A 27,511-nucleotide genomic window follows, 5' to 3' on the forward strand; every position below is an offset into this window, starting at 1 on the left:
CTTTGATGGAAATTTGATCAAAAATAACAGGAGAGCATGAGTGAAAGATAATCAGGACACAGAACCTCTCTTTTACAAATTAGTCCATCCAATATCATAACAGAATATTGTATGTATATCTCCTGTGATGTTTGATGTAAAAACATATACAAAATATTTTGCCTGTTTTCAGCCTGTTAGGTGTCACCTCTTCTCCTCTGCAGGTTTACTGTGATTGCCATATATACACCATTGCACCAACTGCCTCATGTCCTTAGCTGTACAACCTGTAAATGCAATTTTTAAATAAAGCGCAGTGATTTACAGGCACAACGCCTAGACGTTGATCCACAAGCCTCAGCAAACTTTACAGTTAAGATCATGGGGAAAAATGATTATAAAAGAGCAAATCGCTTTTTTTTTAACATATCGAGGGCTCAGTGCACCACTGCCTTCTTATTTTTAACATATCGAGGGCTCAGTGCACCACTGCCTTCTTATTTCCATTTTGAAATGAGCTATTCAGTTGAAATCATACACCCCCTATGGAAGACATTCACCTTAATCTCCCACACATGGGAGTGTGCATTTCAAATGGAGTTACCTTAATGGGCAACTCCATTTGAAATCTACACCCCATATGTGGGAGATGTCTCTCATAGGGGGTATGGATTTCCACTGGAATAGCCAATTTTTTTTAACCTACTTTTATACCACCAATCGGGAGGGAACACAACGCTCTCGTATGTTGCTCAATGCTCATTAACCGTGCGCCACATCAATATGAGCAAAATAAGGAACTGCTGTTCTTCTCTAAAACAGAGTGTAATAATGGTTTTCCACTTTTGTAACTGTCAACGGACACAAAGCAGGCACACAAACACTTACCATTTAAATCTAGCAATTTGAGTTGTTCCTGCACTTCATCATTAGATTCCATAGATCATGTAGACTTGCTGATTCAATGCGCGGTAAGCACACATTCCAATACACATAAATCTGTTTGGTAAATGTCACATATACCAGACATGGCATGTTCTGTCCTTTAGCATTATACTGACCTGTAAGGAATAATAAAAATTTATTCTCTCAAGAAAGCGATAATATGACATTTCTGACCAATCTCAAAGCAATAGTATAAGAATTTTTGACCAAAATCAAAGCGATAAGGCATTTGTAAAATCATGAGATTTGGAAAAAAAGAAATGCAGAATTTTTTTTTTTCAAATTTTTTTTTTTTTTTTTATAGTTTTTCCAGAAAAATTCGGCAAAAATCAGATTTTTTTCTCAAAATACCATGAAAAAAAATTGCATTTCAGATTTGTTTTCAAACCACTCGTGAGCTTTGAGACAAACCATTATTTTTTTTTTGCCCTAATATAAGATTTCTGACCAATTCACATTTTGGAAAACCTACATTATGCTAAACATACACTTGATTTGAATGAAAGTTAAACTCAAACAACTTTAATATTAAAAAAAATACATTTTCAATCAAATTTTTTCACAATTATTGACTAACTGATATTAGTTTCCACTATTAATTTCCCTTTTCATTTTAAACGAGGTAAAATGAGGTAAAATGTAGGAATAAGTCTATTTTGCTCTTGTTCTTAACCGTGAATGCATGTATCACTGAGTTTGGTTGGCTAATTGGATCCCACAATAAAATGGAAAAAAACTCACAATATGTCACATTACAACACAATGGGCTTTATATTTAATTGTATATTTTAGTTCACCATAGTATAAGGCTACGCTACAATCATGTGAAAACCATAATTTGTAGAAAAATTGAGGGTATCTTCTTAAAACAAATCTATCATGGCTATAATTGATTTCCCAATAAATTATATTTCTTGATCAATCAACAAACACCCAATTAATCAATCTCTGTTAATATCTTACAATCTTACCTTACCCCCAACACAATATGAGTCAAATGATTCATTCTGAACAATTATACATACAAGTACATCAGCAGTTTCAATTTTGTAAATCTCAGGTGTACATACTGACAAATAACAGATCATTATAAACCATTCCCTGACAATGGCAGAACGCCTTTGCACCAAAAAAGTCGATATAAAATTGCCCTCTGTATCCATTAAAATACAAAAGGGCCCGTTTGCAGTTATCTTGGATTCATCAGTATGCACTCATCACAAAGATGTGAGCCATTTTTGAAGGATTAAAGAAAGTACTTGACATATTACCTGCAGTAAATGCAGCAGCATTCTCTTCCAGTTGAAACCTGACAACCTCCTGACCATGATCAACAATGTAGGTTTGCCCATCCCAAGCGCAAAACACTACTTCATCGCGACCATCACACTGAAACAGAAACATATTGAAACTGCAATTAAAGTTAGCTATTTTTAAGAATGAGTTACTACCATAACTAACTTGTACAGTAGCTACGTATGCTATGTTCAAATCTGTAAGGCCAAATAAAAATATGCTAAATGTCTCAAAGCGCCCGCGCTAATTCGCTTTCATAGCGCGTACATTTCAGCTGAAACGGCAAATTCAATTGGTATGTTGTTTTTTCAGTTTTTTGCTGTAAAATCATGAAATTCTGAGAAATATTTTGAAGCAAATTTACTTGATTCGATTATAGCGAACTCAAAAATAATGCAAATAGTGTGAGCATACACAAAAGAGAGTTCGCGCATAAGTGCTGACAAGTTCAGCGCCCGTGTGCATGCTCAGATGACCGATGTCGCAAGTAGGCTTCCCGTTAAGGCTTAAAAAATGTGCGTCCATATTCATGATCAATCATACCGGGAAACGCCACAGCGGGAAACGCCACAGCATTCCATGATCAAAACGGTCGGCAATCCCCTGTTGCCACACATACCCCCACGGTCGAGGTCTACACCTCAAATGTCGATTGCATTTTCCATGATTATTCCATCTCCAGTCGCAATGATAAATTTTCTCATTTCCGTGTCAGTTTTGGTTCAAAACATGGTCAGAAACAGATGCAAAAACATGCACAAACTCTGCCAATTTTTAACCCATTTTCGTAGTTCTGCACCTCTTAAATTAACGTGTTAAAAGAATGGAAATTTCTTATTTTTATCATCAATTAATCATTAAATTTCGAAGTTTTGTCTGTGTCCACATTCAAGTGACATGGACGCAAAATACGACCGGCCATCTGAAACTTGGCGTCCAAATTTGTAAAATACGCGTCTGGACGCAATGACGCACACTAACAGGAAGCCTGGTCGCAAGGGCCAAACGCTGCACTGGGGTCAGCTTATTTCAAGTACACTTAGAGGGCACAGGCATGGAATATTCCAATCTATGTGATATTAATCTATGACTTTTTCTATTGTTATTGTGAAAATGAGCCAGAATAAATACAGAAAACTAATTAAATCAAGTCAATTTTGGTTCTTATGATGATAGTTATAGTAGTAGATTTTCTTACTTACATTGATATCTAGTTTTGTGACAGCAAACAGCTGATGGTCAACTAGGAGTGACCACAAGATTTTGTCATCTTCTATCATCATTAATGTTCCTGTATTAGGGACCAAAATATTAAAGTACTGTTATCAACCAAAATTATTGTCATTTCACGACACATGATTTCTTATAGAGGACGTCAGTGTGACGTCACAGTGGCCATCTTGTGGGTACTAGTAAACTCTGTTCAAAGTTTCAGGGAATGAATTAGGTAGAGAGCAATACTAGCAGTCAGTCAATCTATTAGAAGTCAATCATATCAAGCACGTGAACGAGGAGCTCGTGGGTATGAATCATGAATACAAACACTTTTGTCATGAGTTATGCTTGAAAAATGCTAACAGCCTCTATTAGCTACATAATTCTGATTTGCTCCATTTACGTCAAGAGGTTACTCCAAATTCAATTATTCTCCATACTTGTAACAACATTAGCTTTTTTATGTCTCAACTATTCAAATTATGTCTATTCAGTTTGAGGTCACACAGGTTGAAAATCTGACAGAGGATTGTCTTCTTTCACAATGTGCTTTTCCCCCCATGGTTGAATGGCCTTGCCCCCCCCCCCCCATTCCCTACTGATGAAGTTTCATACTTTTATTTCAATCCCTTTAGATGTGAGAGCCACCAATGTGCATTTGAAAGTCACATAGAATACTGTATGAATACTAAGTGGGTTACCTAACTTTTGACACATTTTGGGGCTTACAAAATCAGAACAAGACATCTTTCAGCTGTAAAATCTTGTGTCACTGAGAAAAACATGGACTTTCCACTGATACCAAAAAAATCTCTTGTTTTGATGGATAAAAAGTGGGGATGATGCTGTGAATCAGACCAAACTCCTTTATGACTAGTGTCCTTACCATCTAATGTACACAATGCTAGCCTGTCAAGATGAGGTCTACATTCCTGGTTATCTTTTGATGTGACTTCACCTGCAATCAAAAAATTCCAGCAAAATAATAATAATAAGACAAACACTGGATAGCGGTCAACAAGTTGTATGCACTCACTGATCACATTTCAGAAAATGTAATGAAAGTTACGGCTCACCATAAAAAGAAACAACTATATTCTAAAGCCATCAACTAACATACTCTCACAAGAAATTTTCTTTTTGTTGAAGCTCTTCACATTTTGTTTACATGTAGATTAAAGACTCTTTTGTGTGACAGAACTGGACTGGTTGCTGAATCCAGTAATATAATACTGGATCATCATTATCATCATCAACTTTGAGAATGTGGCAAGGTCACTGATAAATTCTTAAAATGCTTCACTGAGCTTGAACTATAGTAGGAAGGCAAATCATAAAATCAAGTGGCAATCTTGTGATCCAGTTTCCCTCAATCTGATGATTCAGCTACGTTCACATTTTGTCCTTAATTAGAAAACAGCAAGATCCTGGTATGGCATAAGATGTTAGGCTTATTTGCTACAAACCCATATGATCCTCCTGTGTTACTAATAAACATACACTGAACTCATCTATTCTGTCTACTTACCCAACCTGATATCGGCAACAATTTCTGTGGATACATTGGAATTACGAGCTCTTCTACTGGATATTGGGTGCCACTTGATGTAAGCTTCATCACTGTTTGAAAATTATAATAGAAATATAGTGAACATTTTATGTTCTATATAATTATCTATAATGAACTTCTCCAAACCTGCCATGTTATTTGCACACTAAATATAAACCGGCCTCAAAAAGAAACTTATAATTTTTCACAAGGTCATATCCTAAAATGCTCTCCATAAAAATGAACAAAAATTGCACACAGGATTACTTCAATACTCTACTCTAAACACATGTCAATGAATATGTGAATAATTGGAACCCAACAAAAGAAATCTGTTGGGCTGTGAATTTTGGTTCAGGAAGGTGTTTCATGTCAGTGCATTTTGCTGTTGTGTCAGTTGGACAACTGCTTGGTTACTGACATGTGTTTAGAGTAGAGTATTGAAGTAATCCTGTGTGCAATTTTTGTTCATTTTATGGAGAGGATTTTAAGATATGGCCTTGTGACAAATTATGAGTTTCTTTTTGAGGCCAGTTTATGTCACTGACCATCACATTGGCTAAAGTCAATAAGCATCACTCTGATATGAGCATACCAAGTCAACCTGATATCACAATTTGAACAGGTGTATATATGCCTGGAGAATCTGTCGTAAGAGCATTCTGTGGGGACTGCACAAAACAAGGACAAATTGCACCTGAGTTCTCAGGCCTCACACACTAAGCTCACTTTTCTGCAGCAAAGTCCATTCTACATCTGGAGACTGCATATCAGGAGGGGTACTTGTTCATTTTGACAAACTAATAAGTTCCAAGTGAATATGCATAAATGTGTTTCACAGGCAGTAACAAGTGCAATTGATATCTTTGATTTTAAGGACAGTGCCTGTTATTACAGAATCCACAAATCTGAATAACTTCCCTATTCTTTACAAGTTAAAAGGATTTGGAGTGCTGCTGTAACCAATCACTCACCCTTTCTTGAAATACTAACAATAAAAACTTTTCACTCAATCACATGTATACATGTACAACCATACATGTACATTATCTGGAAACTTCAAAACTTCAAAGCATCCATACCTTTGATTGGCAGCTCCTCCAGTACCCACTTCCTGACCTTTGACCCAGTTGCACAGCAACTCGGAATAATTACATCCTGGTTGTGAGACAACTAGTTTAGGTGACCCATCTGCATGTCTGCTCAGTGACAATGAACCGACCTGCATTTAGAGGAAAACAAAGCTTGTTTCCTGATTGTATTAAAGGCTCATTCTGTGATCCCACAATAAGTGTTTCAAAAATTATATTTTTGTGTACAAATTGCTTTAAAGTAAAGGAAAAGTCATTAAAACTACTATTTTTTTAAATTTTTGATAGGAAATAATTAGCAAAACATCAAGGAAAACAACAGTATTGGTAAAGTTGAATACCATTCAAATGATGTATCTACTTTAAGTAGAGATATTACATTTACATGTAGAATGTCCTATTTTTCTTTAATACATGCTTTTGGCTTAATATCAGTCAGTACATCAAATCACTGAATTTATACACCATACATAGAAAAGCAAACTCTTGATTTCTATACAAAATATATGCACGATTCTTGCACCTTATTTATATCAGCAAGGCAGATCAAGTCATTCCACTCAAGATTGCTGTTTATTTTATAAGTGACAGTTACAAATTTAAAATGTTGTATTGAGATCAACAGTTTCTAGAGATAAATCATGTAGGAAACATTACCTGGCCTTGTAAATTCCACTTTTGCAACAACACAAACTTCCCACCGAGCAAACTTCTACCATCCTGTTAGTAGAGAGATACAATATAAGAATAAAATTGAATAAATGGCTGTTGTTAAGTAGAATTGAATCAAAATAAATGTATCATGTTAAGAATACTTCGCAGAGGACATTTCACACTGACCCTTATGAGCTAAATTTCCTCCTTGTTTATGATACTGTGGTGTAATAATTATGAATTGTATGGGGGGGGGGCAAATTGTTACCAGGACGAAAGGGGGAGCTATTTTTGGTACACATATTCTCGCTATTGAGGTCTCACAGGTGTAGAAAACATGTAAGGAAAACATTAAAATATGCAAAAACAATTCCTGCTTGCTGTGCTCCAATCAAATGATTATACAAGTTACAGTTCAAAATTTGAGTTCCCACAAATCTGACATGTGTATAGGCAGAGCTAAGATTTGTTGGCACATCAAAGGAGTGGGGCAAAGATTTTTTTGGCAAAGCCAAGAGAGGAGCAAGCAATTTTGAGAATACACTATCCTGGAGGTACACATAATTATCGCACAGTCCCTTATTTCAGTAAATAGATGCATTTTGTAGGATTGTAGATTAAATAATTAAACATTTTGCTAGGCAAATCCAATAAAAAGAAAAACCATGTCATTGAATGGGAAGGAGCAAAAGTACTTGACAGGGACTCAAACGCATTCACCAGAAGAATAAGGGAAGCCATCCAAATCCGCAAAAAGGGGGCCAAAGCAATCAACTGTGACGAAGGTATCGTCTCTCTCGATCACGTATACGATCCACTGCTCAAAACAAAAATAACATCACTTCCGGGAAATGTCAACAAGCGTTTCGCGGGAAAAGCAGTGGACCAAGACACTTGTGATCAAGCCATCAGCCCAGATGGCGAAAGCTAAAGAAGTGAGTTTCTTTTTATTGGATTTGCCTAGCAAAATGTTTAATTATACAGTCCCTTATTGTTTATTATTATAGATCAGTCTTACATTTTTTGGTGGTGCGTCTCTCCAAGTGTAGGCTCTGACAGTTCTATCTGTGTGACCGACAACTAACTCAACTTTGCCACCGCCATCTGCAATACAAATTGAAGGGATACAGTTATTGCATTGGGCACAATGATATAAATTACCAGACCACCTCCTGCAATATAATTTTTCTTTGAATTTGACTTTGGAAAGATCAATTTATAGCTGCCGTAGTGCTTAGCATTAACAATTACAATCAAGACATGCCAATCCAGTGAGCATATCCTATCTTGGACAATATACACAAGGCATCACTGCAACAGGAAGTGCTACATAATGCATGTCATAATACAATGCTAGCAATGTTATACTGTATGTATATGCATGCACATGCACTATTATACTCTAGTATTACTTCCTTCAATCTACATAAGAAACCACCCCTCAATGGGCTATTCAAAGATGCCAGTCAGTTTCACTCAAAAAAGTGCGTGAATGCAGGCCACAAAGCCCCAAAACAGGCTGAATATAAATAAAAACACAGGAATTTGAACTCACAAAAAACCTGAATTCAGGTTAAAACCGGCATCTCTGGCTATTCCATCTAAAATCCACACTACCCTGTGGAAGATTTAGCTAAAGTGTTCCACAGAGGGAGTATAAGTTTTGAATAGAATAGACAATTGGGTAACTTCCATGTAAAATATAACATACTCCCCCTGTGGCAGGTATTTCCAAAATCTTAGGAGTAGTGTGGAGTTTAAATGGAATAGCCTAATTTATGAGATTCCCACAAATGAACTTACCTATATCCTGTATCAGCAACATTTTTGTGTTAGCTGGTAAATGCTGTGTGTGACAAGGGTAGAGTTCAAAGGGTTTACACTGCCCCTTGACCTCACTCTGAACTTTACCCTCAGCTTGACCTTTAGTTTCTGGCTGACCTTTTCCATCTGGTTGTACTTTGCTGCCATCTCTAGATGCTTTAGGTTCTTTTTGGCCCTTCTGGTTTGCATCTTTCTGACCTTTGGCATCCTTCTGCCCTTTGACATCTTTAGATCCTTTGCTTTCAGTTTTATTTCTGGCATCTTTTTGACCTTTAGCCTCCACTTCCTACAAAAGGTAAAAACATTTGTACCATCACTTTTAGCATGATAAAGGGTAAAACGTTAGTTGAATCAGAACTAAATCATCTTAACATAGAGTTGCAATAGGTGTGACATTTGTTCTCTGACTGAGTATTTTTGTCTAGTTTCTTGAACAAAACTGGCCATTTTCCCCTCTAGTTTCTTAAACAAAAATATAGAAATCATTTTCTTTTGTTTTGACTATCCACTACCATGTGACAGATGATTAACATAATTATTTGATATAGTGGACGCCAGCTCAGCTAATAATCATTCCTTACCTTTGATTTTTTGACGGTTTCAAGATCAAATATATGACATAATCCTTCAGCACTCACTGTAATGATGAAATTCTAAACATAAAGGAGAAGAAGAAACAGGTTCTAATGTTAGTACAAAGCTTAGGAAGTTTCACTGATTTGAGGAAAATAATCTTGTCACCAATAACTTGTTAATTTTTAACGACAGTTTTGTCAAACATCTCTCCAATTCTAACAAGTATTCACTATTAAAGAGGAAGCCCCACTAGAGCAGTTCTTCTGGGGTGAAGCAAACCTGCCTGGTTATCAAATTAATCAGTGACAAGGTTATCTCTGAATTTGACAGGCACTAATTGATGTTTTAATGTTATTGCACCAATTAGATTCCTCTGGGCTTCCTCTGTAGTTAAATTACATCAAACACACATTCCCCTTTCTGGGAGCAACAAACATTTTTAGTCTAGTGCATGAAAATGCAGTTAGTATTATCGCTTCTAGAAGAACGGCACTCCCTTGCTTAGATTGACATATGTGCAATGTTAAGGAGCGACATATGCCTGCTTTAATGAGTGCCGCTCTGTGCCGATCACTTCTTTGACGGGTAGGTGTAAAACTTTTTAGCGTTACAAAATCAAAACTTAATTTGGGTGATTTGTTATGATTTTCTGAAGCAAATATCGCTGAATAGGCCTTTAATAGGCTGCAATTTACTGAAAATCCCATCAAATCTGATTCCTGATGTACAATTATCTTTGAAAACAACAAAACACACAAGAACTTGAGCACTTCCTTTGAACTTTATACTTAATATTAATATCAATTCTCGCAACAATTGGCTATGTTTGATTTTGGGATCACAATATATACTGTTTTCTACTCACCCTTCCTTTATTACATACATCTCCAATGCCTACACAAGTTGTCTGCAAATTAAACAAAAATGCCATTGGTTCAATGAAACAAATTTAGTCTTAAACCCTAATTAGATCCTAGCAGTTAAGCAGCGCCATCTATATGACCCTGTGTCTGATGATTTCCTAAACTTTTCCTTCCAAGGAGTAATTCGGAAATCCAAGACTCTGAACCCATAGGAGGAAGGCAACCAACGATAAAGAACAAAGAAATCCTGAGAGATAAAAAGGCCCAAAATACTTCATGGCCATCATTCTGTTACACACCAGCTATGGAATTAACTTCCTTGTGACATCAAGCCTGTACACGCTGGCTGTTCAAAACAAAACTCAAAACACATGTATTTATGGAAAATTCATCCGCATGCCTTATGCTATATGTTCGTATTATTATTAATCCATTTGCATCATTGTATATTATTGTGGTTTTCTATGTATCTACATGCCTATGTACATGTAATGTATGATTTTTTTGTAAAGTGCTCTGTTCTTTGTGGTGAGCAGATGAGGAGTATATTGTGCATTCCAAAATTAGAAGGGGATAGTTCTTTTAAGTTTCTTTCTGCGAATGCAGGTACATCATTAATTTCATATACAGGCCTTCCTTCATGATAAATAATGTATACCATTTCCCACCTTGATGTGGCAGTGACGTCAACGCGCCGAGGCAGCCGTTTCACGCGCACGTCTATGCGGCATCTTAATACACTTAGCAATTTGACATGCGCACTGACATCATTGCCACATCACGGTTGAAAAATGGTACAGCAAGAACAATACAAAATCATTAAATTACATGGAAACTACCTTGTACTTACTATGCCCAAGTTAGATGCTACTGCCCATGGTGAAGTACTGTCTCCCTTGAACACATACAGTTGTCCCTCCGTATTGCCAACAACTAATTCATTTTCCTGGAAAAAGACAATACATCATTATCATCATATCACTTATAAATTCTTGGAAGCATGTCGTGTAGATTCTTTAATAAAAAATTGTTACCTTGCCTATTTTAGGCAAATATTATGCAAATTCAAAATTTATACCATAATTGAAACATAACCCTTATGCCAGAAAAAATTGTCCATAGATCCTTTCAAAGGGGTAGTGTCGGTCAGTCGGATTTTATTTTAAATTAAAGGTCATAGCCAAAACATTTTTCCCAAATTAGCTTTTTTAAACAAATAGGTGTGGGATATTTATTTGCTGTATACCACTTCATTCATGTTTTTAAAACAATTTAGAAGTATGAAAAAACTTTTCTGGAATTTCCAATATGAGGGTCGGTAATTATTTTATACACTATAGCAAAACCAAAACAACCTTTTTTCTAGATTTTCCAGATTAGGGTCAGTCGGGTGAGGACAATCAAACAATTTTTTTTGTCTTACTACCATAAACACCCACATTACATGTATGCAATGTGGACCTACATGTATGCAGAGCAAGTCTCAAAGAATAATGTTTTTGTGTGGAGGATATTTTATCAATTTTCTTGAGAAAAATCGTCCTGTCCATTCAGTGATGTTTATTTTACGGGGCCATTTTAGAAAATAAGGGGGTGAATCACTCCTCTTCCTATATTCTTTCAGCTCTAATGAGAAAATCTGGGTTTGTCGATCCAATTTGAAATTTTACAGTTTTCACGTCAGTGTCAACTCTAAAAATACTGTATTAAAATCGTCACACTAATTTTGAGAGCTGCAAAATAATTCTCAGCTTCATTGATATCATTGTGAACTGACAAAATCAGACAAATAAAACATCCTAAGTTCACACGCCTTTGTATTAAATGATGTTATCACATTTAGTGCATAGCCATGTTTGCATTGGTCGCTACCCAGAGAAGATTTATAAGCAGTCACATGATACAACTGAAACATCTGGGTACTTGAGAACCAGTCTACTAGAAATTTCAATTGAATGAATACAGCTGTCAAAAGCTTGATGATTCTCTCGTACACTGTGTGATGAGCATCCCGCATGTGCGTAACACAGAAGTGAATCCAACCTTGCCAACTCACTCATGATTGGTTAGTATTTTCATTATTGTATCCATGGTCGATGCGTTAAATCGCGTTGTACTTTGAAATCGCGACATACTGAAATCGGTCGCGATCGCGTACAGCTGTTGGCAGCTGTGTCCATTAAATTGAAAATTTTACTTTCAGTATACCGATTTCTTGTACTTTCAGACTTTTATTCCTCATTCAAATGTGGGTCGATAGTTAGTTCCAGTAACTGTAACTCGTCATACCTAGGTCCGTAGATGTCATTCAGGTCCGTAGATGTCATTATGATAAAGACTGAAGTCTTGCTGGCAGGACTAGGTCGATAGTAACACAAAATAGCTCATTTGAACAGGGAACCGATGCTATTTTCAGGGATCATCTCAAAACGCTTTATATCGACCCAAGTTTTGGACATATTTTGAGTGTTTGAAAATCGCGCCTTTGGAACGGGAATCAACAGTGAGCAATTGTGTGAAACTCTGTGATTATTAGACTGGTTCTCAAGTACACGGATGTTTCAGTTGTATCATGGGACTGCTTATAAATCTTCTCTGGTCACTATCACCACTCATCGAATCACCAAAGGCACTCCTTCGGTCATACTGGGATGGTTATATGGTATTCAGCAATATCTGGAAATCATGAATATAACATGAGGTGCCACTGCAGTCATCAATATTTTCATCATCAACCCTCATTTTTACAGAGGTACTCACCCCATCATTGTCAACATCTCCAAGCATCAAACCATTAGCAAATAAATTGCCTTCAAAATCCAACTCAAGTCGTTCTACGAAGACAACAGACCTCATGATATTACTAATTCAGCCTGTAACAAACCTAAAAACAAACATAAACATATCAAAATGAAATGTTAGAGTCTACATGTAAAACTATACATTTTTTGGAAAGGAAATGAGTTGACCCCAATTCCTACGGTAACAACAGATTTACATTTTTAAAATGTTCAGATTTTGAAAAAAAAATCACAAAAACACACTTGTTTACCCAAACATTTTTGTGTATAACACAGGGTGTCTATTCTTCCGTTATTTGCCCCCAAAGGGGGGGGGGGATAATTTTAAGAATTTGAAGAATCTGGGGAAGGATGTGACCACAGCATGGTAGCATGAGGGAATGATTAAAATTTTCTGGAAGAATAGACACCCCTGGTAACATTACACACACACAAAATCAGTTCCAAGTAGGATTTTTTCAGTTAGCTTTTCATAAAGTAGAGACACAAATTTAATAGGGAAGGATTTTTATTTTTTTTAAACTTGCCTCATTTTTTTTAATACCATGATACCAGTATTGAAAAAAAAACCATGTGTAAAAAGCAATTTTGTCACTCTATTCAGCACAAATTTTATTTTTTTATTTATTTAAATAACATTCGGCCGAAGCCAGGCTAAGCCCAATAGTGCTCGGAGGCTACTAAATTTAAGGGATGCCATCCGGATATGACGGGACAGGGATATGGGAAGAGGTCCGATTTTAGATGCAGGAGGAAAACCGGAGCACCCGGAGAAAAACCTGTGAGGACGACCATGGATCGGCAACCCAACTCACATGTGGCACCGCGGGGAATTGAACCCCGGCCACAGCGGTGAGAAGCGAGTGAGAAGACCACTATACTAACCAGCCCTCCGCGCATAACCTTTTGCTTGCATACCGTGCCCCGTGGAACCATATTTGTCAAGTTATCTCAAAAATTGTGCAATGACCAATGTTGTCTAAAATAAACTCTGAGTGAGAAATCAATGTTTTAGATACGGTTATATTTTTAGTACAAAATGTCAAAATTATGCACACAGAACATAAAATTACATGGTAAGATTTTCACGCTTGTAAAAGCTGTATCTGGTGCATGGTCTAACGTTGCATCTTTTTGCACCAATGAACAGATGAATCCAAAATAATAAATAAAATAATTGACAGACTCTCACTCAGTGCAAGCTAGAGTGTCAGTGACACTTCCTGCCATTTCAATTTAAACATATTCAAATTTCAACACTTTTGGTGCATGCACCAGCCCCAAAATAGCTACACTTTTGAGAACAAATGCCCAGCATACATGAAAAGGACTCGTTTTTGGCTGATATGTTACCTTCTAATGGCTGAATGTGTGTCTTTCTGGCAAAGACATTTGACTTCCACCACAATCCGTCTGAAAACTTCGGCAAACTTCGTCAATTTGTTGTATTCGCAGCCTGTATGCAATCAAACAACAGCCTGATGAAATCTCTAAATTCATCTAAAATAAATTCAAAAAGTACCGTTATCACTTTTCAGGGCATATAATATCGGACAAGAAAGTGCGTATATAATAGTAGATTAACATCATATTAAAATCAGGGTTTCATACAAGGAAATACCTGTGAAAAAAATTACATTTTATTAGTACCAAAATCTAGAACAACTGGTCTTGCACAATCCAAAATGGCGCTGCTCATGAATTTCGCAAAAGCAGCACTACGCGGTTCAAATTCTGTTATTTTATCTAGATTACGGTCATCGCCTGCGCAAAATCTTTGTAAATCATGTTTAAACTTGTTAGCTAAACCTAAATATCACGTAAACTCGTTTCATACAGCTTGTGGTAAGTGTTTTTGTGCGTTTATATTTAAGCTTTTAACTTTACGAAAGCGACGAGCTGACAAACATGTCGAATTCGGCACCAACTACCAATACCTGTAACCTGAAGTACATTGTACTTTAGCATAACAATTCTACTTTTTGTCTCGCCGTATGTAAGGGACTATGTAATCACTATTCTGTATGGATGTATCTTTGCTTTGATGTACCGTATACATGTATATTCAGGGTTCGAATTCGGCTGTATCGCATAGCAGTTTGCTCCTTATTTTGAAGTAACTGCTACCCAATTTTGCATTTGTATAGCACTTTTTATAATTCTTTAGTATATATGGAAGTATCCTGATTATGATGAATTGGCCAAAAACTGCTACACAAAATTTTTAAACGAATTCGAACCCTGCGTATATGGCCTGGGCAGGCTGGGGGCGGGGACGCGTGACGTGCATGGCAATGCATTTTTCCAAAAGAAAAAAAAAGGGGGAGGGGGCATTTATAAAATTAAGTTCGAAATTTGTGAATTTTCAGTGAAAAAGAACATACTTCACAATCAGCGTGAATCTCTGAAGAATCACTCCCTTCCGACCTCAAGTTCAAATTCAAGATGGCGGCGCCCATGAAACACATGAACAGGATATTTTCGCGGTGCAACAAAATCAATCGAGAAATCTATTTACTATCCACGACGACATGATAGTTGCTGTGTGGATAGAAGATAGAGGGTGCTACATGTAGTATAACATGTTTTAAGTCATCATAGCATCGTCATCATCAGTTTTGAAACGCATTAAAACTATTTTTTAGATTGTCCAATTTGGCTATAATTTAGCTTGGCTAACATTTATGTATCTTAGCAGAAGGCCAGGGTTTACTATACGTTTAACCGTAAACACAGGCGCTGGAGTCCTTTTAATTCTGCGATGTCGCTTTCAATATCAAAGTTGTTTTGACGATTGACCACTTAGAAAACAGCGCCACTCATTAAATATTTGGGAAAATCCAGCGCTGGGCAAATCAATCGATCTCCCGATTGGCAAATGTTGACTCGTCATTGCAAACTGATAGTGACACCCTTCCGGTGTCGTATTTTCTTGAACGTGTGAGCCCTGCACTACCATATGTTGATCAGTAGGGCCTATATTACAATGGCGAGTTGGCGACTGTGATGTCTGATGATCACTCCAGAAAAAATTACACAAGATGACATTTTGTAAAGTACAATCATGATGAATTGATGAAAGAATATAGCACAATGTGTCATTTTTGAGACAATAATTAACTTGAGGAAGAAGTTTTTATTCATGACATTGTGGCGGAATGTGCCCTGTATGGCAACTGCTTACAACTGCCAAACAAACTATGTGACTTACGGAAAAACACGACAAATACAACAAAAATACGACACCAGAAATGTGTCACCATCGCATCATCAAAATAAGAATCTGATTACTAATTACTAATATTCTACCAAAATATTTAGGCAGCACATAGAAACATAAGGCACAGTGAATCTACTGTAACTGGAATGACCAATGGCATTAATCTTCCTCTACTCAAGAGTGAGTCAGTGAACAGGCCAAATTGCTAATTTTGCAATTTTACCAGCCTAAGGGCATATAATTACCAACCTCTAGCTGTCGGGCTGGTGTTTAAGTAATCAGGTGCATCAGCATACACATCCCTGTAGATACCAGACTGCAGTATATATAGGGTCCTGTGTCACAACCTGGGGTACCTTTGTGTTACATAGTAAAAAAAATGAAATGTTTCACGTCTCATTTGAAGTGGTTTATCCTCCTGAGCATTTTGACACCTTTTTTTTATGGAAATCGGTTAAAAAATGAGAGAGTGCGGGCAAAAACAATCACAAAGTAGGTGGGATTTAACCCCACATCTTTTTTCCACATTTACAATCATTCTGAGCAAGTATTAGTCTTTTAAATGACCTTCTGTATTTATTTACTTGGCTTTGATGTCTGGGAGTTCATTTAGACATTTTTTTACTAGTTTTAATGGGGGTTTTAGATGTGATATTGCATCAGATTGACAGTGGAATGTTCACATAAAGTGACGATTTTGATACATGTTTATTTTGTTTAAATTCCAGGGCCTTTGAGACATGGGGAATATGAATATGAAGCTCCAAAGTCACCAGAAGATATGTAAGTATTATAAATGTGAATGATCAGTGACTTTTGTATGCAGAATACCATCTGTAATCAGGGATTGTCTTTTGAAATTTGAAGGAGAGCATTAAATAGCTCTTCTGGCAGCCCTCGAATTAAGGATCTGAAGGGGTACGGCAACTTTTTTAGGGCAAGTTGATAAATGCCTTGGGTTTTCACTGAAAAGGCAAGGCAGCACAGCAGTTTGTAATATTTCAAGAGGGCATCATGGCAACTGTTGAAAATTTGAGAAGGGCACCAAGGCAATTTCTCAAAAGTGAAGAAAACACACACAAACATAGATAGATGATTTTATAATGAAGGGGCAGGGCTGGGGCACCGACGGCAACTTCATTAGAGGGCACGGCAAGTGACTGCCTTGGGTAAAGGACATATTTTGAGGGCATTGCGGCAGTGGGGTTGAGCACCCACGACAAAATGCCATGGGTGCCGTGGGTTAATTCGAGGGCTGTCTTCTGGAGCCTTCAAAAAGAGCTGTTTAGGGTATTTATAATAGAACTTAAGTAGAGAATGGTTAACTAAGGAGAGCTAAAATCACTCTCCTATATCATATTTAAGGAGGGCAGTAGAGAGCTATTGCTCTCGCTCTCCTCAAAAGGCTGTCCCTGCTGTATCCTGTTAAAAGGTTTGTGAGGATTAGCAATCATGATAACAGATTTTCCAGGATCACTGCACTTCCCAAATTATTTTTAATGGTATATGAGGTGTCATTTAAAACTTAAAATCAGAGAGTCATCTTATCATGTGATGAAGGAAATTGACAAGCTTGCATTCTGTTTTCTTGTTTCTGTGCCCCTCTTATGAAAGGGTCCATGTGTTCTCACCTCTCACTGTTATCATAATGGCTCATAAATTTTACTTGCTTTTTTGTTTTTGTGTTTACAGAGAACTGTATGTAAATAACTAGTTTTGTTGTTCAAATTGTGATGTGACATGTTATATCTTTTCTTTTTTTCAGAGTCAATATAACATATTTAGATAGAGATGGAGAAACTGAACATCATATCAAAGGGAAAGTTGGTGACAATGTTATGTATCTAGCCCATAGACATGATCTGGATGTAGAAGGTATCAAGAAATCAAGATATACATGTAAAGTTAATTCTTCATTACTACTGTGCAAGGGTAGCGCTAGCACTAAACACTCCAGTGTCCACAGGGACCCCCAAACTTGCAGAAAATTAAAAAGTAGGGGGTCCGGAGTAGAGTTTGGTCAGTCCAAGTTGCACAAATGCAGCATAAATAGTGTGTCTGCAATAGCGCTAGATTGAAAAACTGGGGGTCTGCAGGGACCCCTGAACTTGCAGAAAATTTTAAAACTGGGTTCCGAACTCTATTTCGGTGGGTCCGGGACCCCAAAAAGCAACCTAGCGCTACCTCTGCTACCGTGGTCTGTGCTGTGCCCCGAATGTAAACACAGAAGTGATGAACAATCATGTTGATTGGCTGACAATAACATGGTTGACCCATTGGTCGTCAGCACGGAGAAGGTGAGGAGGCCTCGCCACTTCTACACGATCGCCGATCACCAGCGCATATATACCTGGCCCACAGAAGTACCGTAACCACTCGGGTATAAGCCCACCCTCCTAGATGGGCAATTTCACTTCAAAAATGGGGGTGGGCTTATAACCAGGGAGGGGCTAGTAGTTTAATTTAAAAATAAGAACAATCTGCCCCATTTGAATATGCCCAAAGTACCAGTAATTTCTATCATCTATATCATTTTTTAAAATTATAAGTATGGAATGTTAATTTTTAACTGATATTTTTTTATATTTGTTGTAGAATGTGAAAGAAAACCATTAACATGATTTAAGAACTAAGCCAAAATTACCACTGGGCTTATACCCGGGTGCACCCTTGTTCTCAGAATGGTTTGAAAAATAGGGGGTGGGCTTATAGCCGAAGGTGGGCTTATACTACCCGAGTGGTTACGGTAATAAAAAATTATTTAGTTGATGTCATGTCGATTGTCATGAAATGTCACATTTGTTGGGTTCAATTGAAGTGGTGTTTCTTATAACCCCAATAACCAATAGATGCCCTGTACTCTTTTATCGATTGGCTTCAAACAATGGGTTTGAACCTGTGGCCCGGGCCGTAATACTGTATTTACCGTAACCACTGGTATAAGCCCACCCCCCTAGATGGCAGATTTCACTTCAAAAATGGGGGAGGGGCTAGTACTTGAATTTAGAAATAAGAAAAATCATCCCCATTTGTAAATGCCCAAAGTACCAGTAATTTGTATCATCTATTTCAATTTCTTAAAATTCTAAGTGTGGAATGTTAATTATCAACAGATATTTTTTTTATTTGTTCTTAAATGTGAGAGAAAAGCATTGATTTGATTTAAGAACTTGGCCAAATTTAGTACTGCACCCTTGTTCCCAGAATGTTTTGAAAAATAGAGGGTGGGCTTATACCTGAAGGTGGGCTTATACCCGGGTGGTTACGGTAATATGCTGTTGGGATCCACCTGTGGTGCAAGTTATATATTTTCTGTGGAGCTAACTATTGTGTATGTTAGAGATACATGGCTTGTTACATACTATGTTACATGCAGGACCTCTGTGTAGATTTTATATTCACTCAGCAAATTGAAATGATGAATGAAATGATGAATGAATGGTCACAAAATGAATACAGTTTAGTAGTTTAGTGAAGTGAGAGGGTATGGCACCACAGACCCTGAAAAGAGTAACAGTAAGGAATATAATTTTATGTTATTTGTTAGTTTGTTTGTTGTCTTATTTTCTTTGAATTTTCATGTAAATGTAATTAGTTATTTATTTATTTATTTGTTTGTTTGCTTTCTTGTTAATGTTGGTGTTAGTTTTTTAACCAAGTAGAACATCTGTAAACCTAGTGTTAGTTTGCAGCTGGTATAAAAACATCGCACTAATCTGATATGTTATTAAATTTATTCCATATGGTATGTAGGTTTTAAACATTATTCCAGCCCTCGAATTAACCCACGGCACCGACGGCATATTAACGTGGGTGCCCACCCCCATTATATTGCCGTAATGCCCTCAAAATATGTCCTTTCCGACGGCAGTCACTTGCCGTGCCCTTTAATGAAGTTGCCGTGGGTGCCATAGCCAGCCAGCCCTGCCCCTTCATTATAAAATCATTAACAAGTACTGGTTAAAACCCCGAAAAATTGTGGAAAATTAAAATCGAAAATCTTGAACACGATCGCTATTTTGAGCATCGTAACCCAGCTATCAATCAATAGTTTGTTGTGAATTAATATTCATGTACCCCTACGTAAGCTTACATATTCAGCCAATCACATCAGCTTTTATACATTATCTGGTTGCTAGAAATCTGACTTCATTTTCTCGATTGGTCGGAGAAATACCTTCAGCTTACTATCGACCAATCAGAAACGCTGTTTAATAGTAACTAAGCTACCTCGTGTCGTGAACAAAATCCGAGTGCTGGGCAAATCAATTGATCTCTCGATTAGGAAACATTGACTTCCCATTGCAAACCGATGGCGATACCCTTCCGGTATCGTCTTATCTTGTACATGTGAGCCCATCTCTAGATATGTTTTGCACGAAATAGTTTTATCCCGGCGAATTTGATCAATATTATTACCAAAGTTACAGCTGTTTCACCGCTGTTTCGAGTCAGTTTTGCAGCTCAGAACTAGGGATCGCAAAATTTAAGTAAATTAAACTGTTGATTTTTGACTGCTTTGTATTATTAAAGCAGGTTTTTTGAGCAATCAGGTTAGTTTTAGTGTAAAGTTGAGAGTCGAATTTTACTTTGGTGTCGAATTCAGCTGACAGCAATTCATCTATTCGCTTTTGAAAAATTGCCTTGGTGCCCTTCTCAAATTTTCAACAGTTGCCGTGATGCCCTTTTGAAATTTTACAAATTGCCGTGCTGCCTTGCCTTTTCAGTGAAAATCCAAGGCAATTATCAACTTGCCCTAAAAAAGTTGCCGTGCCCCTTCAGATCCTTAATTCGAGAGCTGCATTATTCATACTTGTTTGTTGATATGTTTGTTTGATAAATAATATACAGGTTGTATCAAAATGATCGGTACCTAGTCAGTTTTGATATTTAATGAAAAGTCTGCTTCTTCTATATGCAACATTTTGTCTTCTTGAAATGATCAGAACTGACTGTTTTAGGACCTTTTAGAACATTAATCTACAAATTAGGTAGATCTTATGTTGTACTTTGATGTGGCAGTCTTGCTCATAATAAACTGACAGGTACCACTCATTTTGATACACCCTGTATTAAGCTGAAATGTAATTAATTTTCTTGATGAAAAGACTGCAACAATCTTAATCCTTCTTGAAGCAAAATGCTGAACATGCAATAGTTTGCATGTATATGTGATGTGTGCAAATAAATCTATGTGCCAGTGTGCTTTAGAGATCAGTAAGCATACCGTAAAAACTCGATAGTAAGCATATGTGCTTACTATCGAGTTTTTACGGTATGTAATTATTCCAGCGGGATTTATAATTATGTTGTCATTTTGCATTCTCATTTAGGTGCCTGTGAAGCATCTCTAGCCTGTTGTACCTGTCATGTAATAGTCCAAGATGAATACTTTGATAAAATACCGGAAGCCACAGAAGAGTAAGTCAACTCAAAACATGTCTTATATCATTTTGAATTTTGGGGGCACACCAGTAAATAGTCGCCATTGACTTTCTTTACAATTAGCGTCCAAGAAAACATCATTTTCTTGACTTGAGAGCACTTTCTGCAAGTTCAAGGTCAGATGAAGACAACCAGTGCAGAGGAAACATAAGGAGTATTTTTGCCAAGGAAATTGCCAACTAGATCACCCTATACGCATACAGCCTACGTCAGCTTTAAAGTAGCATAGTGTTTCTGAAATGTTACACATTTTGAAAGCTTAGCCAAATCTTTATAAAAAGTCAGATTCTGCTCATTTTTTATAGACAAAATGAGGATTAAATTTAAATAGGAATCAGGGCCTAATAGTTGGATTTTAAGCCTTTTCTAATGTATTACGTTATGTGCTGTTCACTTTATCTTTTTTCGAAACACTGATTTTTCCTCCAAAGGGTATAGGAGATTCCTACTGGTGTGCACTCTAAAGTTCCTATATAACCAGGGAAGTGCCTTATGTCATTCACCGAATGCATATAGCGACCATCTGGGGCCAAAAGGGTGTAACACTAGTAAATAATTTGACAGTAGGCTATTCCAGTTGATGTCCATACACTCACTATGGAAGACATAACCTTAATCTCTTACACAGGGAGTGTAAATTTCAAATTGGGTCACTAATTCATGTAACCCCCATTTGAAATTCACACTCTGTGTGTAAGATTACAGTCATGTCTTCCATAGAGGGTAATAACCCAATGCTGCCCTCTACAGTCTACAATCAGAATAATACAAACAGATTGGGACAATGTATTATGAGAAGTCCTTTTAGCAAAACTGATATTTATTCCAGAACATTTAACACTTTATATGGCAAACATGCAGCAGGGTCAGGGCTCAAAGAATTCATATAGCTATTTGGTTTTCTTCAGACCACTGTCCATAAAAGTATTGCTCAGTTTACAGGGGCTATTATAGAAAATATGCGGGGGGGGTGCCCCCAACGTGATATTAAAATTTTATTTTTGCAGAAAGATATTTTGAATATAACTTAACAGTTATGTGATTTATCATCAAACTGTCTTGAAATACAGTAACATTTGATAAACAAGATTGAAATTGTGTAATTTCTGCAACAATTGCCATCATGGTATAAAATGAGTCATATTTGTATATTATGCACAAAGGAAAGAAGGACCACGCATCGCACAGTAGCACAATTAAACATGAAATTACAAATGGAAACATAACATACATAGATAGATAAACCAGATAAAAAATTTGGAACATACCTGCCTGTTTCAGTTGTTTTAAGGCTTGTCTTTCATCTTTGCTGATGTTCTATTTTGGAATTTTCGCGGACTTTAACACTCCTGCGTCTTCCGCTCTGAGGTTTTGCACTTCTCCTGATGTTACCTTCCAACTTGCTTTCTCTGTGGCAACAATGAAATCCTCATTAGGAATCCTATCCACCGATACCGCGAAATTCAGTCCTTTAGCCAGCAGTGAATTCTGCAGTGTGAATTACCTGCCTGTGCTGGGACTTGAACCCCAGACCTCTCCCTTGCAAGGTGAGTGCTCTAAACACTGAGGTACACAGACTGTCCCTGATAAACAGGACTCAAGTCTGGTACTTATGGATATGAGCAGTCAGGGTAAACAGTACAAACAACACATAGTACAACATAACATGTTTCCAATTGTAATTTCATGTTTAATTGTGCTAGTGTGCAATGTGTGATTCTTCTTTCCCCTGTATATTGATATATTAAGAATAACGATTAAGCATCATTAATTTGATCTCGTGCGCTAGTTTCTAATGTTTGAATATTTCCATGTTCCAGTGCATGCCTCTTCTCTTGTTTATATTAAGCACTTTAAAAACAACTGATTGACTTTTGTTGAGGAAGGAATGGAAAAAGAAAGTGCCCTTGAGCTGAATTTAAACCCGGAACATTGGTTTTTACAGGAGTTTGCTGATGTCTTCTAAACTTGACAGACTTGTTGCCAAAACCATAGTGTAAACCTTCAAATCATAGTAAACAAGATTCTGATCATAGGAATTGTGCGAAATAATATCTGAATAATTGTTCTAATAAGTTGTATTTTATGCTTTCAGGGAAGAAGATATGTTAGACCTAGCACCCTTTTTAACAGCTACATCAAGATTAAGTAAGTACATATTGATGTTGATAGATTATCACATAAATAGGCAGAAGATGGTAATTGTTTGACATGTTTCATGTGAGGACAGTTAGTATGAATTGTACCAACTTTTACTCATTACAACAAACTTAGAACAGTATATTTTGTATAATGGGTTATAACCTGCAGGTTCAGGGCCTAGATTTCGTCTTGGTTTGGGAGAATCAAAATCCATCATAGTCACTGCACTTACTGCATGATACAATGAGAGAAGTTGATTCTCGCAACCGAATCTTATGATAATTATTACGAGAATCGATTCTGTGATTCTCGTCGAAATCTAGGCCCTGAGGTTGTGTACAAGTGTTAATAAATAGAGATGTGTTGGGGCACCTGTGTATGGTGTTTACGTTGGTTGTAATCCACATACACTGCTTAGAACACATAGACATTTGCCCCTTCTGACCCCCCCCCCCCCCCCCCCCCCCCAATCAGTTCAAGTAGCTATTGCTATAGCCTTAATTCATTAGTCTGTTTTTGAGTTCACAGAACTTACTTAAACATTGTTTTTACAAATTTAGCATTTGTCACAGTCATTAATTTTGTTGGTTCTTGGAGCAAACTGCCCATCCAAAATGACCAGTGGATGGGTGACTAGCTAACACCCTGTAATTTCAACGGGAAGGCCATACATTTTAATAGGTCAGTCACCCAAAAACCTTGGTAGATCAATTTGTGATCCAAAAGCTCCAATCCTCACAGATTTTGATGCCAGAGGACCTCACATTTTCCAAATTGCATGAGGTTTTCACTAAATGACCAGTGAGTCTTTACATCAACAGACTAATTTTGAGGTCTTTACAGCCATCGAATTAAGGATCTGAAGAGGCATGGCAACTTTTTTAGGGCAAGTTGATAATTGCCTTGGATTTTCACTGAAAAGGCAAGGCAGCACGGCGGTTTGTAATATTTCAAGAGGGCATCATGGCAACTGTTGAAAATTTGAGAAGGGCACCAAGGCAAAGTGAACAAAATACACACAAACAGTCTGATAGATGATTTTATAATGAAGGGGCAGGGCTGGGGCACCGACGGCAACTTCATTAGAGGGCACGGCAAGTGACTGCCTTGGGTGAAGGACATATTTTGAGGGCATTACGGCAGTGTGGATGGGCACCCACAGCAAAATGCCATGGGTGCCGTGGGTTAATTCGAGGGCTGGGTCTTTATCTTTGAATGAACACAGATGTGCACATAATTCCATACATCCCATAACCTCCCTGTAGATGCATTGTCTTGGCCGAGTAGCAGGAATGCAGACATTTGTCATGGTGTGTGCATGAAAATTACCTTTTCCGATTTTTTACTCCCCTGGCTTTGACATAATAAAAAGATCTTTTTGATAAAAAAGTAACCATTTTTTTTCTGGATCTTCACAGGTTGCCAAATTATTTTGACAAAAGAACTAGATGGGATGAAGGTGGAGTTACCTCATGCCACAAGAAACTTTTATGTTGATGGACATGTACCGCAACCTCATTGATGTAGCAAGGTACCTCAGGAGAAGCAAGAAACATCTGCACATCTTGTGAATAAATCATGGCCAGTAATTAGATTGACTTCAAGCTTCGGCAACATTTTATATTGAGACTGGACTGGAGCACACTGGTAATAACAAATTAGTGTTACATAACAATGAAAGGTTAGGAACGCTGGGCTACAAGTAAGTGTTAGAGGTAACCCTGACAAACAATAGAAGTTAAACTAGGAGAGCCCTGTGTGTAATGCTTTGAGAAATCTGACATATTGGATTAGCATGCATGGGGACGGAAATAGTGTACATCTGGCCACATTGATCCACTTGTTTGACATGATAATCAACCCTGAGCCAATCAAAAACAAAGACCAGATTACTTATGACTGTTTAATAGGGTAAGGGTTAGGACAGTTAGGGTTATGGTTATTACTGTATAAAACAATTGGAGTATATGGCATTTTTGATGAAGGCCCAAGATCAGTCAATAATCTGTGAAGAATTGCACACACATAATATAGGATGTTTACCTATGTGTGATAATCGGGAGGTACACTATCTTCTTCTCCATGTGTGAACAACAAACATCGTAGATATTCTTCTAGTTAAACACAACATGAATAACAGTATGGTCTAATTCTATGGGGGTAGTGGCAAAACCAATACAATTTCTACCTATTTGGTGCTGACCATAAATATATAAGTTGATTGAGCTGGGCTTTGGATGCAGGGGCAGTGCTAGCCTCTAAAACTTGGGGTCCAGGAAGTGGTCCATAGGTTCTTGAGATGTTGAATTTTGGTGGAAATGAGGTGGGGAACAAACACACATGCAGGCTAGTACCAACCATGCTTGGATGAACAATTATATAGCAATTAAAAAATACTTACCCAATTTCAACATTACATGTCTGACATTTTGTCTTACTTGCACAGATCTAGAATTGTTTGTGGTTAATGGAACAAATACTTTTACTTGTCCACAGCCTGTGGGCCACAGGCAAACTAAACCCACAATTGTCATGTACTGTGTTGGTCAGTTACAGCCCTTTGTATTCAACAGGGGTTCAATTTCAGCAAGTTTAGAAGCAAAAATGTGTGTGAAAATTCTTAAGTCTGGGAGAATCATTACTTGAATGAATTCTTTGATTCCCAAAGAATTGTGAATCCTTTTATTTTATAAAATTACTAAATCATGTTCTTCTTAAGATGTCATCATTTTGTCAACAGTGTAAGTGAATTCATCTCTTGCTGCTTGGGAAGTGGAGACCAATATTGATAATTGATCTATGTCCTGATTGAAGGTAATGAAATTGGAAAAGCATGTGTGACATGATCTGTTCCACCCAGAACAAGTTCGAAATCTTGAATTGCTCAGTACTTCAGCTTACTGATGTTGAAATCCCTAAATCACTGGCATACGTGTTTGTGTGGAAAGTTAATGAACTTTTATGTCCATTTTCTTATGGTTTTATTGTTTTTTCCTCCTTATTTTTGTTCCCTATATATTAATTTCATTATTTCATTCTGCAGTGCTTGGATCAGATCTTGTTACATATATGACAGGATGAAGCATGTAGAGTCTTTACAGTCTTATCTCAGGAACAAGAAACAATTGTGTTCGATCTTTGGTTCAACCGTCGATGCTGCTTCGATGCTTGTTATTTAAAATGAACTAACAACTAATTCATCAGAATTAATGCTAAATTTATATTGGTCAATATCAATACAGGCAGAGATATGTTATCACAATTAACAATAGTCAACTAATTGATTTCATAAATAATAAGGATCAACCAAGCATCGATGATCGAATCAAACTAATTTGTTTCTATTGCCGAAGTCAAGTTTTAATGGAGCATATTGTAGAATATTTATATGTGCAGGGGTCCATTTCTCTAAACTTTACGAAGCTTTGTAAGTCTCAAAATCGTCATGACTTGCGACGAGTCGTAAGTTCCGTTTCACAACACTTACTTCCGAACGGTGCCTTTCGTAAGTAATGGGGTTTTACTACAGGGACCATTTGTAAATTTATATCTAGTATTGGGTATTCGTAAATTTACAAACAGTTACTTTTGTAACAAAGGGTTAAAAGTTTAGCGAATTGGACCCCAGGAATGTTAAAAGAAATTCACACTGTTGTCTCATGATAAATGACTTGATAATGTTGACTGAGTGTCACATTATGTGCCATAAGGTGTGTGTACTGTAAACCATTGTGTGCTTCACTCATGCCCGTAGCTAGGATTTATTTGGGGGAGGTGCATGGCGTTAAAAAGTAGACCTTTTGTGAACATTTCCTTCAAGAAAAGGCTGGTTTCAAAGGATTTTTACAGAAAAATTTGACTTTTTCATGGATTGGCAGGGGGGGTTTGAATTGATTACTATGGCACCCCCT

General features: G+C 37.1%; 2 protein-coding genes across 2 annotated transcripts; one reads left to right on the forward strand and one right to left on the reverse strand.

The window, feature by feature from the left end:
• Window positions 1-183: 183 nt before the first annotated feature.
• On the reverse strand, window positions 184-14,242 carry LOC140161312 (KICSTOR complex protein ITFG2-like). The gene is given in 16 exon segments (XM_072184793.1): window positions 184-266; window positions 868-921; window positions 924-1,040; window positions 2,196-2,313; window positions 3,423-3,511; window positions 4,322-4,387; window positions 4,964-5,055; window positions 6,067-6,206; window positions 6,733-6,795; window positions 7,748-7,833; window positions 8,533-8,839; window positions 9,135-9,206; window positions 9,995-10,036; window positions 10,843-10,938; window positions 12,753-12,876; window positions 14,147-14,242. Coding segments are annotated over 15 exon segments (1,521 nt in total). The 5' UTR covers window positions 12,849-12,876; window positions 14,147-14,242.
• Window positions 14,243-14,483: 241 nt separating this feature from the next.
• On the forward strand, window positions 14,484-26,965 carry LOC140148249 (adrenodoxin-like protein 1, mitochondrial). Its single transcript, XM_072170139.1, has 6 exons — window positions 14,484-14,638; window positions 16,742-16,796; window positions 17,779-17,888; window positions 21,347-21,434; window positions 23,554-23,606; window positions 25,019-26,965. The coding sequence occupies exons 1-6, from the start codon at window positions 14,491-14,493 to the stop codon at window positions 25,120-25,122; spliced, it is 558 nt and encodes a 185-aa protein (XP_072026240.1). The 5' UTR covers window positions 14,484-14,490; the 3' UTR covers window positions 25,123-26,965.
• The last annotated feature ends 546 nt before the right edge of the window (window positions 26,966-27,511 follow it).

Source organism: Amphiura filiformis, chromosome 1, assembly GCF_039555335.1.
Source record: "Amphiura filiformis chromosome 1, Afil_fr2py, whole genome shotgun sequence".
NCBI classification, from domain to species: Eukaryota; Metazoa; Echinodermata; class Ophiuroidea; order Amphilepidida; family Amphiuridae; genus Amphiura; species Amphiura filiformis.